The sequence below is a fragment of the Equus asinus genome, chromosome 10 (genome assembly GCF_041296235.1).
Source record: "Equus asinus isolate D_3611 breed Donkey chromosome 10, EquAss-T2T_v2, whole genome shotgun sequence".
In the NCBI taxonomy this organism is placed as follows: domain Eukaryota; kingdom Metazoa; phylum Chordata; class Mammalia; order Perissodactyla; family Equidae; genus Equus; species Equus asinus.
This window is the reverse complement of record NC_091799.1, coordinates 47119524-47133453: the sequence shown is the minus strand read 5'-3', so window position 1 is coordinate 47133453 and position 13930 is coordinate 47119524. Positions and strand designations below refer to the sequence as shown.

The 13930-nt window shown below is 56.0% G+C and overlaps 1 protein-coding gene across 4 annotated transcripts in view; it reads right to left on the bottom strand.

Moving 5' to 3' along the window:
• The window catches only part of PAX5 (paired box 5), a 185400-nt gene that overhangs the window by 144270 nt on the left and 27200 nt on the right, over positions 1-13930 (bottom strand). For all 4 annotated transcript variants that reach the window (XM_070519173.1, XM_014861144.3, XM_070519174.1 and 1 more), the window contains exon 5: positions 11251-11379. In XM_070519173.1, coding sequence (XP_070375274.1) covers positions 11251-11379 — 129 coding nt within the window. The remainder of the gene's footprint in view (positions 1-11250; positions 11380-13930) is intronic.

Sequence of the window (13930 nt, the reverse complement as noted above, 5' to 3'; positions counted from 1 at the left end):
GGGGTCAGCCTGCACTTCACATGCATCACCTCCTTCAATCCACAGAACAACCCAATCAGAGGCACAAGTGATGCCCTCATCTTACACAGAGGGAGACAGAGGCTTAGAGAGGTCGAGCCACTTGCTCAAAGCCACACGAATAGGCACTGGGGGAGTCAGCCCCTGACTCGACAACCTGTGCACGTAACCAGTAGGCTGTGGGCAGGAAAGAACAAGTGTGTTCAAGGGAAGGGAAGAGGTTTGGCAGGGCTGGAGGGCGCAGGAGGAGAGTGGAGAGGGACAGCTCGCGAGTTGGCCTCGTTAGAAAGTCCGGCTGGCTTCTGAGAACAACGGGAGAGTTGAAGGTGCAAACCCTTCAGGCGAGTCACTGACCAGACCTGTGTTTCGGAAGTGCCTCTGGGGCTGCTGTGTGGAGGCGGGCTGTCTGGAGAAGTCAGGGACACAGCAGGTGGGGACCTGCCAGGATGCCACAGCAACAGTCCTGCTCTTTTAGATAAAAGGCTGAGGGAGATGTTACTCTAATCCCCACAAATGGGAAGGGAGTCACCCAAGGTCACACAGCTGACAGAGAAAGATCCTGACTCTAACTCCACCTCCAGGGCTCTCTCTGGCGACCACAGAATGTCAGAGCCCACAGACCCTTAAAAATCATCTGTCCATGTTAGCTCAGCGACAGTCTTCCTCACACACAAAAAAAAACCGTCTGTCCAAATCTCCATGTTTCCATGTGAGGAAGACAAGGCAGAGAGAAGTGACTTGCCCAAGGTCACACAGCAAGTAAGGGCTTAGAATAGAACCAAGGATTCAACTCCCAGAAAGTTTTCTATCAAGATGTCTGTGCCGTGGAGGTGAGGATGGACCCTACTGATCCCCGCAGCGATGGTCTCCCCTTGCCCTGACTAAACGCTGGCAGAGAAGCGAGACTCAGGCAATGGTCAGCCCACCTGGGCACTGCCACCCCCACCTGGCTCACAGATGGCCAGTCCACATTGCCCTGTTACCCCCCACTTATCTCTAACCTGGATGGCAACTAAGCTGTCTTGGGTCAATGGTGCCACCTGGTGGCTGGTGCTGGGAAGTGTCTGACCCCTGTCACCGTCTTCCTTCCTAGTCCCTCCAGCCCTGCCTTCTGTTTCTTCTCACAGTTCAGTTCACTGCACCACAAGCGACCTTTCTCACACACATCCTCTCTGGCACCTTTTGTCCTCCCTCTCTCAATTCTTCCCAAATTACCTTAGGACATTATCTTTTTCTCCCGCTCTTTCATTTTAGTCCATTACTCCCAGGAAGGACTAATGCAAATGATAAATTTGTACCGGTGAAAACGAAAACTGGAAATTTCAAAGTGAAATTAGACACACATGCACATGAGCGACCAACCACTGGCATTCCAGAAGCACCCAGAAGCCCCTATGGAATCAGAAAAAAAATCTTCTCTTTTTCAATTGCCTTTCAGACCTGCTTTTCCTCAAATACCAAGAGTCGAGATAAATACCAAACCTACCTCTTCTTTATTTTAGTTTATTTTGTTTCATTCCTAATCAATGTCATTTGCTGGGTTTTTCCCCACCAAAACCACGGCCACGGTGGGGTCCCAGGGGTCTGCAGGCTAGTGCAGAGCTGAGCTAGGATGGGGAGACATGGTTGGGTGCCCAAAGGCCCACTCCACAGGCTCTTAGGGAGCCCTGGGTCACTGCAGTTGGCCCTGAAGGAAGCCTGCTGGAGGGGTCAGCCCTGAAGCCCTCCAGATTCCTGCTGGAAAGAAAGGAGCGGCCGAGGCGGTGCCTTTCTGTGGGAGCTCAAGCTTGGGGAGGAGCAAGGAGCACTACCTGCCCCAGGCTGCTGGAGGGGGCTTTCCAAAGCCCAGCGTGTCTTGTCACTCTCTCCCCAACTCAAAGACCTGCTGTGGCTCCCACTGCCTTCAGGAGCTAGGAACAGGAGAAACTGACAGCACCTTTCTTTTAACTAAAATGACTTAACTGCTCTCCCCATCTGTGTGATAAGCAAGCTCCGAGTCTGCAGCAGCCTGAAGCAGAGATTCTCAAGGTCTAGTCCAGGGATCCCTGGGGGCCTCCAAGACCTTTTTGGGGGGTCTGTGAGGTCAAAACTATTTTCATAATAATGCCCAGATGTTACTGGCCTTCTTCCCTCTCACTCTTTCATAAGCATAGTGGGGTGTCCCCGAGGCTCTAGGATGTGTGAAATCACAGCAGAGCGGATACAGACCAGATGTGAGGACCCAGCTGCCTTCTGTTAAGCCAGACACTAAAGAGATTTGCAAAATCATAAAGCAATGCCACTCAATATTTCAAAAATATTATTTATATTATTTGTTTATTACCATTATTTTTAATGAATTAATAAGTAAATATTTTAAATTGTATCCATTTTAATTAACCCACGTAAACTAAAAAGCTCCTTGTGTTCCCTGATAATTTTTAACAGTTTAAAGGGGGTCACAAGACCAAAAGTTTGAGAACCACTGGCCTAAAATAATGCCAAGAGGACTTGAGATGGGACCTGGAGAAGCTTAGAATCTTGGTGCCCAAAAGAACCTTAGGAATCCCTTGATCCCATATTATAGATGAAGAAACTGAGGCCCAGAGAGAGGAAGGGATTTCCCCCAAGATCACCAGCAAGTCAGCCAGAAGGTCAGGCATGGCACCCAGAGCCCTCCCCGGGGCTCCTTCGGGGCCTCCTCAGCCTCTGGCAGTTCGCAGCACAGCGAAGTCCCTGAACCGAAGACTCTCTGTAGCCAAAGATTAAACCGCATTCCAAAGCCAGAGAGAAAGGATGTGGGATCTCCACCCCACAGGGCAGCGGGGCGCTGGGGTGGGGAAGAGAGCCAGTCCCTCCACCTTGAGTTCCAGGCTGCCCTGGCCGGAGGCCTGCCCACCACGGGTGGGACTCTATCCCCCTCTGCTGTCCCTCAGCTGACCCCACAGCTCTTGCTCTGGTTGACCCCAGAATGGACTCCCTGAGCTGAGATCCCCACACTGCGACACCCTGCCCCCTACATCACCGAGGGCTCCCCAGAACACCAGAGCACAGCCCCACGGGAAAAAGAGCTGGGGGGAGGGGGCCACGGCCAAGCAGGTGCGCAAACAGGCGGGGGTGGGGTGGAGGGGCCTTCAGTGGCGTCGGCTCTCACGCCGGCTCTCACACCGTGAATCAAAGTGAAACTTGGGGACCTGGGGGCCAGGAGGAACCGAAACCTGACCCCCCACCCTGGGGACAGGCCCTAGGCACCAGGGAAAGGTCCAAGGAGCCCCTGGGATTGATCACCTGGCCTCAGGTCCTCTGCTTTACCAAGGAAGCCTCTGGCAATGGTCTGCCTGGCCCTCAGCTGAGGGGCCAGTGACCGCAAGCCTGGAAGGACACGGGAGAGTGGCCACCCAGCTGGGAGATGAAAACCCGAGTCCTCATCATCTCTGCCACTAACGCCCCCTGCGGCCCTGGGCCAAGCACGTCCCCTCTGTGCCTAGACTGCCCTATCTGGTGGGTGTGGACTCAGTGACCTCAAGCTCACTGCTCTTCTGGGCTACCACGAGGTGTGGCTCCTTGGCCCTGCCCTATCACCTCCCTTCCCCACCCATCTCTGGCCTGAGAGCCTGACTGCCCACTTCCTAACCACCCACACACCCACACGCACGCGTGCACGCACACTCCCCTTCAGGGCAGGTCAGGGCCCTGCCTCCCACAGGATTCAGCCGCCACACACTGGACTCCACCAGACTTGTTCTTCAGAGTCCACGCTAGGCCTCCGGAAGCCCGAGGGTGTCGAGGTGGAGAAAAGAGAGCAAAAAGCCAGAGCGAGTGAGCAGGGAGCACTGAGGACCACAGGCCCAGCGACCCAAGTGATGTGGCCTGATCAGATTTTTACTTTCCCAAGAAAAGCCACACAGCCGTATATGAAATCTCCTGATTTTTAAATGTTGGCAACTAACTCAAAATCATTTTAAATACAGGGCAAGCAACTAAAGCATGACTACCAGGCTGGCGATTGCCACCTGGGTCCCAAGTGATGCCCTCCTGGCCCCTGCCCAGATAGGCAGGACTCAGGGAAGGGCCGGCGCAGCCTCAGGGTCCACCCCACGGAGGACCGGGGCGCCTGCTCTGTAAATTCCCAGGAGAGGCCGAGACAAAGCAGTGGGCACTTCCTCCCTCTCTGCAGAGCCTGTCTGGTCTCCAAAGCTCCAGGCTGCCCTGCTGGACCCAAGGGCCCCAGGGGGGCTGTGGAGGACTGATGGCCTCACACGGAAAATCCCCCAGGAAGCAGGCTGCCTCTGGAAACCAGGCCAGGCCAGCAGACCAGCCTCAAGGACGCGTTCCAGGCGGAGGGCCCTGCATGGATACTGGCCCAGAGACAGGGAGGCCCAGAGAATGCACAGGACTGGAAGCCCAGCAGGGACGAGGAGGGGGAATGAGAGGCAGCCAGGGAGGCCAGGGCTCACTGTCCAGAGCTGAGGCCTACCCTGGGGCATTAGCGGCTCAGCTGCCCCCGGCCTGAGAGGCTGATGGGCTCGGGCTGGGTGCTGGCGGCTTTCAACACTGGGGGCCGCAGGTTGACCTAGAATGGGGGAAAAGAGTGGGGAGAAGAAACTGAGATTCGTCCCACCAGATGGCGGTGGGACTGCTGGGATGTCGGGACGAGCCCTCTCCCTCCCTCTAGGTTTGCTGGGTTTCTGCTGTGGACCTGCTCAGACCCCTTCTCTTCTCTGAGCCTGTCTTCCCATCTGAATACTGACTTGGGATGACATGTCCTCGATGCTCTTGGGGCCCTTCCAGCTCTGACGGGGGAGTCCTGAGGTCCAAGCGGGGGACCCCACCACCAGCCCTCCCAGGCCCAGGTGCCTGTGTCCCACCCTCCATCCTGGAGGCCTCTACTGCCTGCGTAGCCCAGGGTCTCTTCTCATGGAAAACAGAGGCTTGACCCTCTCATTCTTCCATCAAGGGGGCAGGGACATCAGGGTCCTGAAGGAAACGGAAGCAAAGGAAAGTGAGTGGCCCTTCACTGTGCAGCTGACACCTGGGGACACTGTTGTTGAGTCCCGATGCCCACAGCAGTCGACTGTTACAAACAGGAAGTCGGTGGTGGGCAGATCAGCTAGCTCCAGCTGCCAAACAGAACTCTGGCTGGAGCCTGCTTGCCCTCGGCCTGTGACTGGCCTCACGCAGTCAAGCCCCAGGCCCCCTCAGAGGCCGTTTATTAAATGCTTACTACCACCAGGCCCTGGGGCTCCCCCCTTGGTGGATGTGACTTCATTTTACCCTCGCAATAACCCACAAGGCTTGTGCTGCCTCTGTTTTCCATGACAAAATGGAGGCTCTGAGAGACTAAGTAACTTTGCCAAAGATTCCACCACAGGAAGTCCTCAAACTCTGGCCTGTGAGCCTGTGTCCTTCCCTCAATACCTGTGAGCTCTCCAGAGATCAGAGGTCTGTGGAATCTTGGTGCCACAAGGGCTGCCTACAACCCCTGACTCCGGAATCCCGGGCTTTTCCACACATCCCATTCCCTTCCGGCAAATATGAGAGGGGTCTCTGCACCGTCTTCTCCAGGCTCCTGCCTTCTGTCCAGAGCCCAGGAGCAGCAGACAGGGTCTGAGTGTCCAGAGTCCTAAGAAAGGAAGGCCAGGGCCTGCCCACGGCCAGGAGGGTCCTGGGGCCTGCGCGGTCTTTAAGCTTCTGAAACCCCTTCCCTCCCCAGGTTGGCTCCCGTGGAGGTCTGCAGAGCAGGGCTGAGCTGGGGCTGCCCACCTGGGAGAGACGGGGGAGAGGAAAGTTGGTAAGAGAGAGCAAGAGCGAACACAAGAAGAGAGAGAGAGAGTGAGTGTGTGTGTGAGAGAGAGTGAGAGAGAGTGTGTGTGTCAGAGAGAGAGAGTGTGTGTGGCAGAGAAAGAGTGTGTGTGAGAGAGAGTGTGTGTGTGAGAGAGTGTGTGTGTGAGAGAGAGTGTGTGTGAGAGAGAGTGTGTGTGAGAGAGAGTGTGTGTGAGAGAGAGAGGGGGGAGAGAGTGAGAAAGAGTGAGAGCTCTGCCAGGAGACGGAAGCAGGCGCAGAGGAAGTCTCGGTAAACAGGCCCCGCGATAACACTGCATGAGATGCAGCCCCAAACAAAAGCCACGGGGAGACACAAAGACAGAGGAGACAGACCCCCAGAAGGAGGGGTGGACACAGTCATGACAGGAGCCCCTGCCAGATGCCCCCAAACCTCCCCAGGAGGCTCTTGCTGGACGTGGCATCTCCCAGAAAGGGCAGGCCCCCTCCGGCTCTCGGCTGCCCTTCCTGGGCCCTCCCCAGGCAGAGGGCAGGCCAGGGCCCCGGGCCGGCAGTGCCACCTGCCACGGAGCCTCCACCGCCTGAAAAGAGGCTCTGCCCCCACGGGCCGCGCTGGCGCTGGACTGGGCGGCTTTCTGAGCTAGTGAAAGGCATTCGCACTCGGGTGACCCGGGAGTGTCCAGGGCCTTTCAACTCTGGGGGGATGAGGGGTGGGGGAGGTGGAGGGGACCTGAACTGGGCCCTGCAGACAGGCAGAAGGAGGCCCCTCCAGAGATCAAAGGCCCAGGAAGGAACAGAGGGTCCTAGGGCTGCCCTTTCACCCATGGCCGCTCTTCACAGCTCCGCCTGCTCTGCCAAGCCCAGCCCCAGCACTGCTGCCTCCAGGAGGGAGGCACAGCCCCAGGCTCTGTCCCCTGGCTCAGCGGGATTCCCGAGGCCAGCCCCACAGCCTTCTCCATGAAAGCTCTGGGGTCGGCCCAACCAGAAGATGGAGCTGCTGCTCACGCCTGGGCAGCGCCCCAGCCTGGCCCCGCGCCATCCACAAGCATCGGAGCGCCTCTGCGCCCTGGCCCTGTGCCAAGGGGCTGACTGGGGACAGAAATGCGATGTGGCCCCTGCCCAGTCAGGGCCACGAGGATGTCAGCCTCAGAGTCCAGGCAGCAGGAGGGAAAGACAAGTGGGCAGAACCACTTCCAGACACAGGGCTGTCACACAAACACTTGCCACCCAGATTGTAACAGGCCTCAAAAGTCACAGAGTCCAAACCAGAATGCCTTCCTTGGTTCTTCTGCCCCTCCTTTGTCCAGCCCCTGCTCATACCTCCAATGACAGGGAGCTCACTGCCTTTCCAAGATAATGCTTCCATCCTTGGCCCAGCCTGGGTGTGGTCTGAAAGCTGTTCCCTGCACTGAGCCCTAATCTGCCTCCCTGTAGCTTCCTTGAACCAGCCCAAGCTCTCCCTCAGAGGCTCTGGGGACCTGATCTGCTGACTGCGCCACAGAACGTTCATCTGGGATTCGGACACAGTGGCCACATCCCTAAGGCTGGTCTTGGAGGCAAACGTCCTGGGGAGAATCTTAGAATTTCTAGACTGAAAGGCCCTTAGCAGTCCACTAGTCTAACAGCGTTCCATCCTGTTTATTTTTGCCACAGAATTTCCTATTCAAATAGAGCTTTCTGTGGAAGCCCCAAACTACCAGAAGCCCTCCTGGTTGAGAGTGTCACTCGCCCTCCTCATTAACGGCGACCCCTCTGCACGTGGCTGGGCCGGCCCCAGGAGCATCTATGAGCACCTGCCACGAGCCACGCACTTTATTCAAGCCCAGTGACCCAGCACAGCAGCCACCGGCCACATGCGGCTGCTGAGCAGTCGAGATGTGGCCAGTGTGACTGAGGAACTGAATTATTTGATTTTAATTAATTTAAATTCAAAAGCAGAAGCAGTGTAAAATATTTCTCCCTCAGTAAAGTGCCACTTCCTCTGAGAAGCCTTCCCAGATCCTTTTGGTCAAAATCGGCCCCTTGCTGCCCTGCTCCCCCTCTGGTGTCATCCCTGTGACAGCATCACCTCACACATGGCCCATCAAAGGGACCTCGGGCTTGCCAGTCTTGCCCACCAGCCTGCAAGCTGTGATGGACCGGTGCCACCCACCCCGCCCTGAGGCCTGGGCAGGAGAGTGGCCCTGGGAAATGCCCACAGGGCGAAACTCAGTCCCAGCGAGAGGACTGTGAACCAGAGCTGAGCAAGTGGCTCCACCCTGCAGATCCCAGGGCCCTCCTCTGAAAAATGGGGACGAGGACGCTCGGCCATCCTCCTCTCGGCCCTCTATGCCTCTCCCGCCCCCACAGCCCTTCCCTCAGGCTGCTGACGGCTCCCAAGAAAAACGCGGCACGGTCTGAAGCCTTTCCAGGCCGGCGGTTCCGTGTTTCCCCAGCGGCTGGCTCTGACCTTCCCTCCCAGTGCCGTGCACCTGCCGGCCACGCCCTGCTGCTGGGAACCCTGCCGCCCACTGTCCCCAGGCTCCGCCCAGCCCCAGCCCCTCCTCCTCCAGCATCTCTCTGGAGGGCAGGGGGCAGCCGGTGTCCCCACAGTGCCAGGGCACTGAGGCCTCCAGGGCTCTCCAGCTCCTCCCGAACCCCGGGGCCACACCAGCTGTGTGGCTTTGCCAACATCAAGGAACCCCCCCACCCCGGGCCTCGGTTTCCGGTTTCCTCCCCTGTAAAATGGGGGTGGCCATCTCTGCCTCCTCGACTTCCGCTGACACTGACGCTAAAGCAAGGATCCGGGGACACACGGAGGGAGGGTGAGGAAGGGCAGTGGCGCCACGCAGCAGTCCTCCGACAGTTCGCGGGCGTGAGCAATCTGCCCTCCGCGCCCTCTCCGCTCAGCCGCACCGGCTCTCCGTGATGCGCGGCGGGGGTGCGGGCGCCTCTGGTTGCTGCTTGGGTCTCCCAGTCTTCCCAACCCTGTAAGCTTCCAGGACCATGGAAGCATTCTCCCTCAGCCCCCAGACCACAGAGTGAATCACCTCCCAAGCCTTTTTGGGGAACAGGGCTCAATCATAAATTTCAAGGAAGAATCTCAAAGATCATCCAGTCATGTTTCTGATTCTTGCATTTTTTGTTTTCTTTGAGGACGATTAGCCCTGACTGCTGCCAATCCTCCTCTCTTTGCTGAGGAAGACTGGCCCTGAGTTAACATCTGTTATGTTAGTCCTGAGCTAACGTCTGTGCCCATCTTCCTCCACTTTATATATGGGACGCCTGCCACAGCAGGGATCCAAACTGGGGAACCCCGGGCCACCAAGAAGCAGAAGGTGCATGCTTAACTGCTGCGCCACTGGGCCGGCCCTGATTCTTGATATGCTTATACAGCAGCCTTGCAAGTAGCCACCTAAGCTCTACTTACATATTTCTAGTGATGGGTTGCTCACTACTTCCAATGACAGCTCCTTTTTGCCCTAGACCACTCTCATATTTACAAAGTTCTTTTTTACACTAGGCTGAAACCTCCTCTGCATCTGCCACACTCTGGCCTTTAGGCCACACAGCAAAGTCTCATTGTCTTGCCTTCTCCCTCAGCCCTCCAAATACCTCAAGGCAACAATCCACTCCTGCTCATTCTTCTCTTCTTTGTGCCAAAACATCCCTAGAGCCTTGAGCTGCTCTCCAGATCCCTCTCTATTCAGGTTACATCCATCTGGACACATCCCAGTTTGTCACCGTTCCTCTTTTTTTCCTTCTTCTCCCCAAAGATCCCCAGTACCTAGTCGTATATTCTAGTTGTAGGTCCTTTTAGCTCTGCCATGTGGGACGCCACCTCAGCATGGCTTAATGAGCGGTGCTAGGTCCACACCCAGGATCTGAACCAGCGAAGCCCTGGGCTGCTGAAGGGGAGCACACAAACTTAAGCCACAGGGCCAGCCTCTGTCACTGTCCCTCTTGAGGTCAAGACCCTAAATGGGCCACAGTCCTCAGGAATCATCTGAGCAGCACAGCACAGTCTAGACCGACAAAACCACATTCTAACCACTCTACCCCTTTTAAAGCAGCTGGAGAGGCTGCCAGTGACCGCTGATCAGAGGACCGAAAGCCAGCAGAGCCCTCCACCAACACGGTACAACAACCCCCTACATCAGGACCTGTTTGGTGGTAAACAGATTTTTTCCTTTCTCCAAAATTCTCTGCCTGGGTCCCCCCGTCTCTGAGGGAGCCTTACACAACCCAGCCTCCACCTCGACCAAGCACAGCCAGGACCCAGCTGGGGCACATGTGCTTTGAGTCCAGGTGACAGTGGGAGAAAGGATGACACCATCACTCCATAAACCAACAGAGATGGTGGGCCACCGCCTCCTGCAGTAACACAGCACAGCAGCCCACTGAGTTAAGGACTTCTGACACGTGCTCCGAGTGCCAGGAGCAGGGGCGGGCGCGAGGCAGGGTCCAGAAGCCGAGGACCATCCCCACACGGCTCTGAACAGAGGCTACAGGCCCAGCCTCTGGAACACGCAGACCACAGGCCAGGCCACTGCTGGGCTGACTCAGTTTTCTAGTTACAGATCTTAAGTACTTAGGCCCGTGCTCATGAGAACATGTAGCTCTTACAGGGAGCCGAGAAAGGAATTGTGCCGAGGAAGAGAATAATTGAATCAAGATTTCTGTCACACTGTTCTCAGGCCTAGATCACCGGCGTTTTTCCCTTTCCTGACTAAGGTTTTACAGACTCCCAAGGGGTCGTTTCTCCTCTCAAACCCATTAATGCCAGCCGGCACTGGCAGCCTGTCCAGGGAAAGAAGACCCGTGTCCAGGACGGAGGCGGCCAGCTCTGGAGGCCCAGGTGGCACATGGACAAGCTGAGAAAAACCAACCAGGAAGACTGTCATCTTTGTAATCCTCGGGAGGCCCTGCACGCCTTCCTTCCCGGCCCAAGGGCAGAGATGAGATGATTACGTGTTAACTTCTTCAACGGCCCCCATCACAGCTGCTGGAGGCCTTCTCCTGGGAGGCCCTCAAGAGCGCCGTGGACCCCTCCCTGCCCTGTGTACTCCTCTCATCGCGGAACACCCACCCCTCCCTCGCCCCCAGGGCTCCCCCATAAAGGGGACAAGGTGTTGTGCTCTTGCCCTCCACACCCCGCCCTCAGGCATCATATCTCCACACGCAAGCTCTTCTTAAAGGCCACAGAGCTCAGGCCACAAGGGCTTTGCCAGGCCCACCTTTCTCCCCAAAGGGTGAGGATGAGGGAAGCCAGCCAGAAATCCACACCCACAGCCAGCTCCCTGCCTGGCCCTCCCAGATGGCTCGGCCTCTTCCCCATGTCCGCGGGTCCACGGAAGGGCCTGGGCCTGGGCCTGGGGACTACTGTGCTCTGCAGCTAAGGGGACGCTCAGTGGGCACCTTTGCTTCCACCCCTGACTGAGCACCCCGATCACATTGGTCCATCCCGGACAAGGCTGCGTGGGCATCTCTTACCTTCATCTCTCTTGCGCTTGTTGGTGTCAGCGCTGGGGGACGTGATGCCCAGGATGCCGCTGATGGAGTACGAGGAGCCGGCTGAGTCCGTGCTCACCGACGACACCTGCGTCACTGAACCCGTGGACACTGCGCAGAGGGAGAGGGGCAGTCAGGGCCCGGCAGCAGGTCTGTAGGGGCGGGACTTCCACTAGCCAAAACCAAGGCAGTCACCCTACACTGGGCTGAATGCGACTGCAAGCGCGGGGGCGCAGCGTGTGTGCAGAGGACACTCGCCTTATGGCAGCAGCCACACCTGGGCCAGGAGAGCAGACCCTCGGGCCGTTGGCCCAGGGTCTCTGCTGCTGGGGGGATGAGAGGGGAGGGTGGGCAGCGAGAAGGACTGATGGTGCAGAAAAGAACATGCACCGGACAGTGTGGGAAGGGCACCAGCTCAAAGCCCAGCCTGCCCCAGGATGCAGGAGGCAGAGGGATGGTAAAGAGAGGGGGCTGGGGCCACCGCCAGCCGGCACTAAAAGAGGCGCAGACTTACTCATTAGGCAGGTTCATGCCCTGCGAACATAGCCACCCATCCACGCAGACGTACATACACACACCACACACAGAGCCAACAAAACGCCAATGGCCCACTGTCCCTTTTTACAGTTCCTCACTGTCTTTTCTCCTTCCAGCTTACCTGGATTTTAATTTTAATTATATAATATTGATATAGTACTATATATAGTATACATAATAATGTTTTCTGGGAACTCACTCTGCACCAGGCATTCCTGAGGCATTATCTCATTTAATTCTGAGAACAATCTTGTAAGCTAGGTCATGTTATTATCCCTTTGGAAAGACAAGGGAACCGAGGCTCAGAGAAGGTAAGTGACTTGCCCAAGGTCACACAGCTAATAAAAGGCAGAGTGGTGACTGGAACCCAGAAACTACTGTCTTAGCTCCTACAGTAATCTGCTCCTCACTAATTAATAATGAAAAACAATTAGAGAGTCCACATTAACGCAGTGCTTTTCATTTGCTGCTTGCGACAACGTAGAGTGCAAGTATTCATCCTCATTTATCACACGAGGAAACTGAGGCTCCACAAGGCAGAGTGGTTTGGTCAAAGTCATCTGGCTAATAAGCAGTGACACCAGGACCCAGCCTGAGGTCTACTGACGTGCAGCCTAGACTCCTCTGCCCAGAAGTGTGGGCAGAGGCGGTGACTTACTGCGACTGAGGCCAGGTCTCTCGGTTCCTAAGGGCAAGGACGGGGGAGGGGAGGCCTGCGCCAGTTTCACAGGAACCAGGCCCACCCCACACCGGCGTCCCCTCAAGCTGTGCAGCTGAGTTTCCATTTCTGGGCTGTGGGAATTCTCTCTTGGTTCATTAAAACCATCACGGACACATCCCCTCGGGCTCTAACTGCTGGGGGAGGTGGTGGGGCAGCATCAGACTCTAAGCTAGGAAATGACGAGCAATGGTGGGGATGGCGTGAGAAGCTGTTTGCTGCTTCCCTGGGAGCTCCTCCCGCTCCTGCGCCTACAGACCTGGTGGGAACAGCGCCTTTCTTCTCCTATTTGAGTTTGATTTTAGATCTTCCTTAGGAGACACAGAAGTAGAAATCATTAACTTCTCTTTTCCTCCACCAGAAGAAGCTCCTCAAAATAGATTTATGCAAATCCCTCAACTTTTTCTGTCTTAAGGTACAAAGAACAGAGGAAGAAAGAAGATCACAAGTCACTTGGTACTTTAAACACCAACTACTGATGACCACGGCTCACAGCGCTGACAGAGCCGGTGGTATTGGCTCCAATACTTTGCGATTGTGCTCAGCTCGAAAGACCCAGGTTCCAATTCTGACTCCACCACCTCCTGGCAATATGACCTTGGGCTACTGACTTAACGTCTCTAAGCTTCCGTTCCTCGCTCCTCAATGCATTGCTAACGTATAAGGTGCCGCACACACATAAGATGCAGTTTTTATAAAACTTTCTGAGACAAAACAAAGAATTCTGCTGACCAGCAAGTAGAATGATTCCTCTAACCCAACTGAAAGAATATTGTCAGTTGCTCTCAGTTTGATATTCATGCTACGTGACCTGAAATAGTTAAAGCCACAAGTGAAATCTCAGCCACAAGTGCGTCCCCGGGGAGCCTTCCTCAGCCCCTTCGCCCGGCTCAGCAGAGCTGGGGGTTCCCTCCCTCCTGCTCCCACGGCACCTGTGCTGTCTTCTGAGCCTTCTCTCAGTGTTTCGAAAATTTCTCTCTATCACATCCCGCATAGGCTGAGAAGCCCTTGAGAATGGGGATTCTGTCCTGCCTCCCTTATAACATTACTCTCTCAGGCCTCCGTCTGCACAGCAGGTGCTGAGCAGCCCTTTCTGCATGGACCACTAAATGAAGACCTATGTCAGGGCAGGGAGGAATTCTGTCTTACCTCCATTCAAAGAGGCGACCGTGGAAAATCAGGGACCTCAGAGAGCACCTGGTTTGTGCCCCTCTGTCCACAAATGGGGAAACTGAGGCACAGAGAAGTGAAAGGATGTACATAGTTCACTGGGTGAGCTAATGGCAGAGCTGGAACTATAAGTCAGGCCTCTGGCTGTCCCCCGTCACCGTGGGGAGTTCAAATCTTCAGTTAAAGAAGGAGCGAAGGTGTGGAGATGTCCCACAATCTGGGGCGTGATCAAGGAGA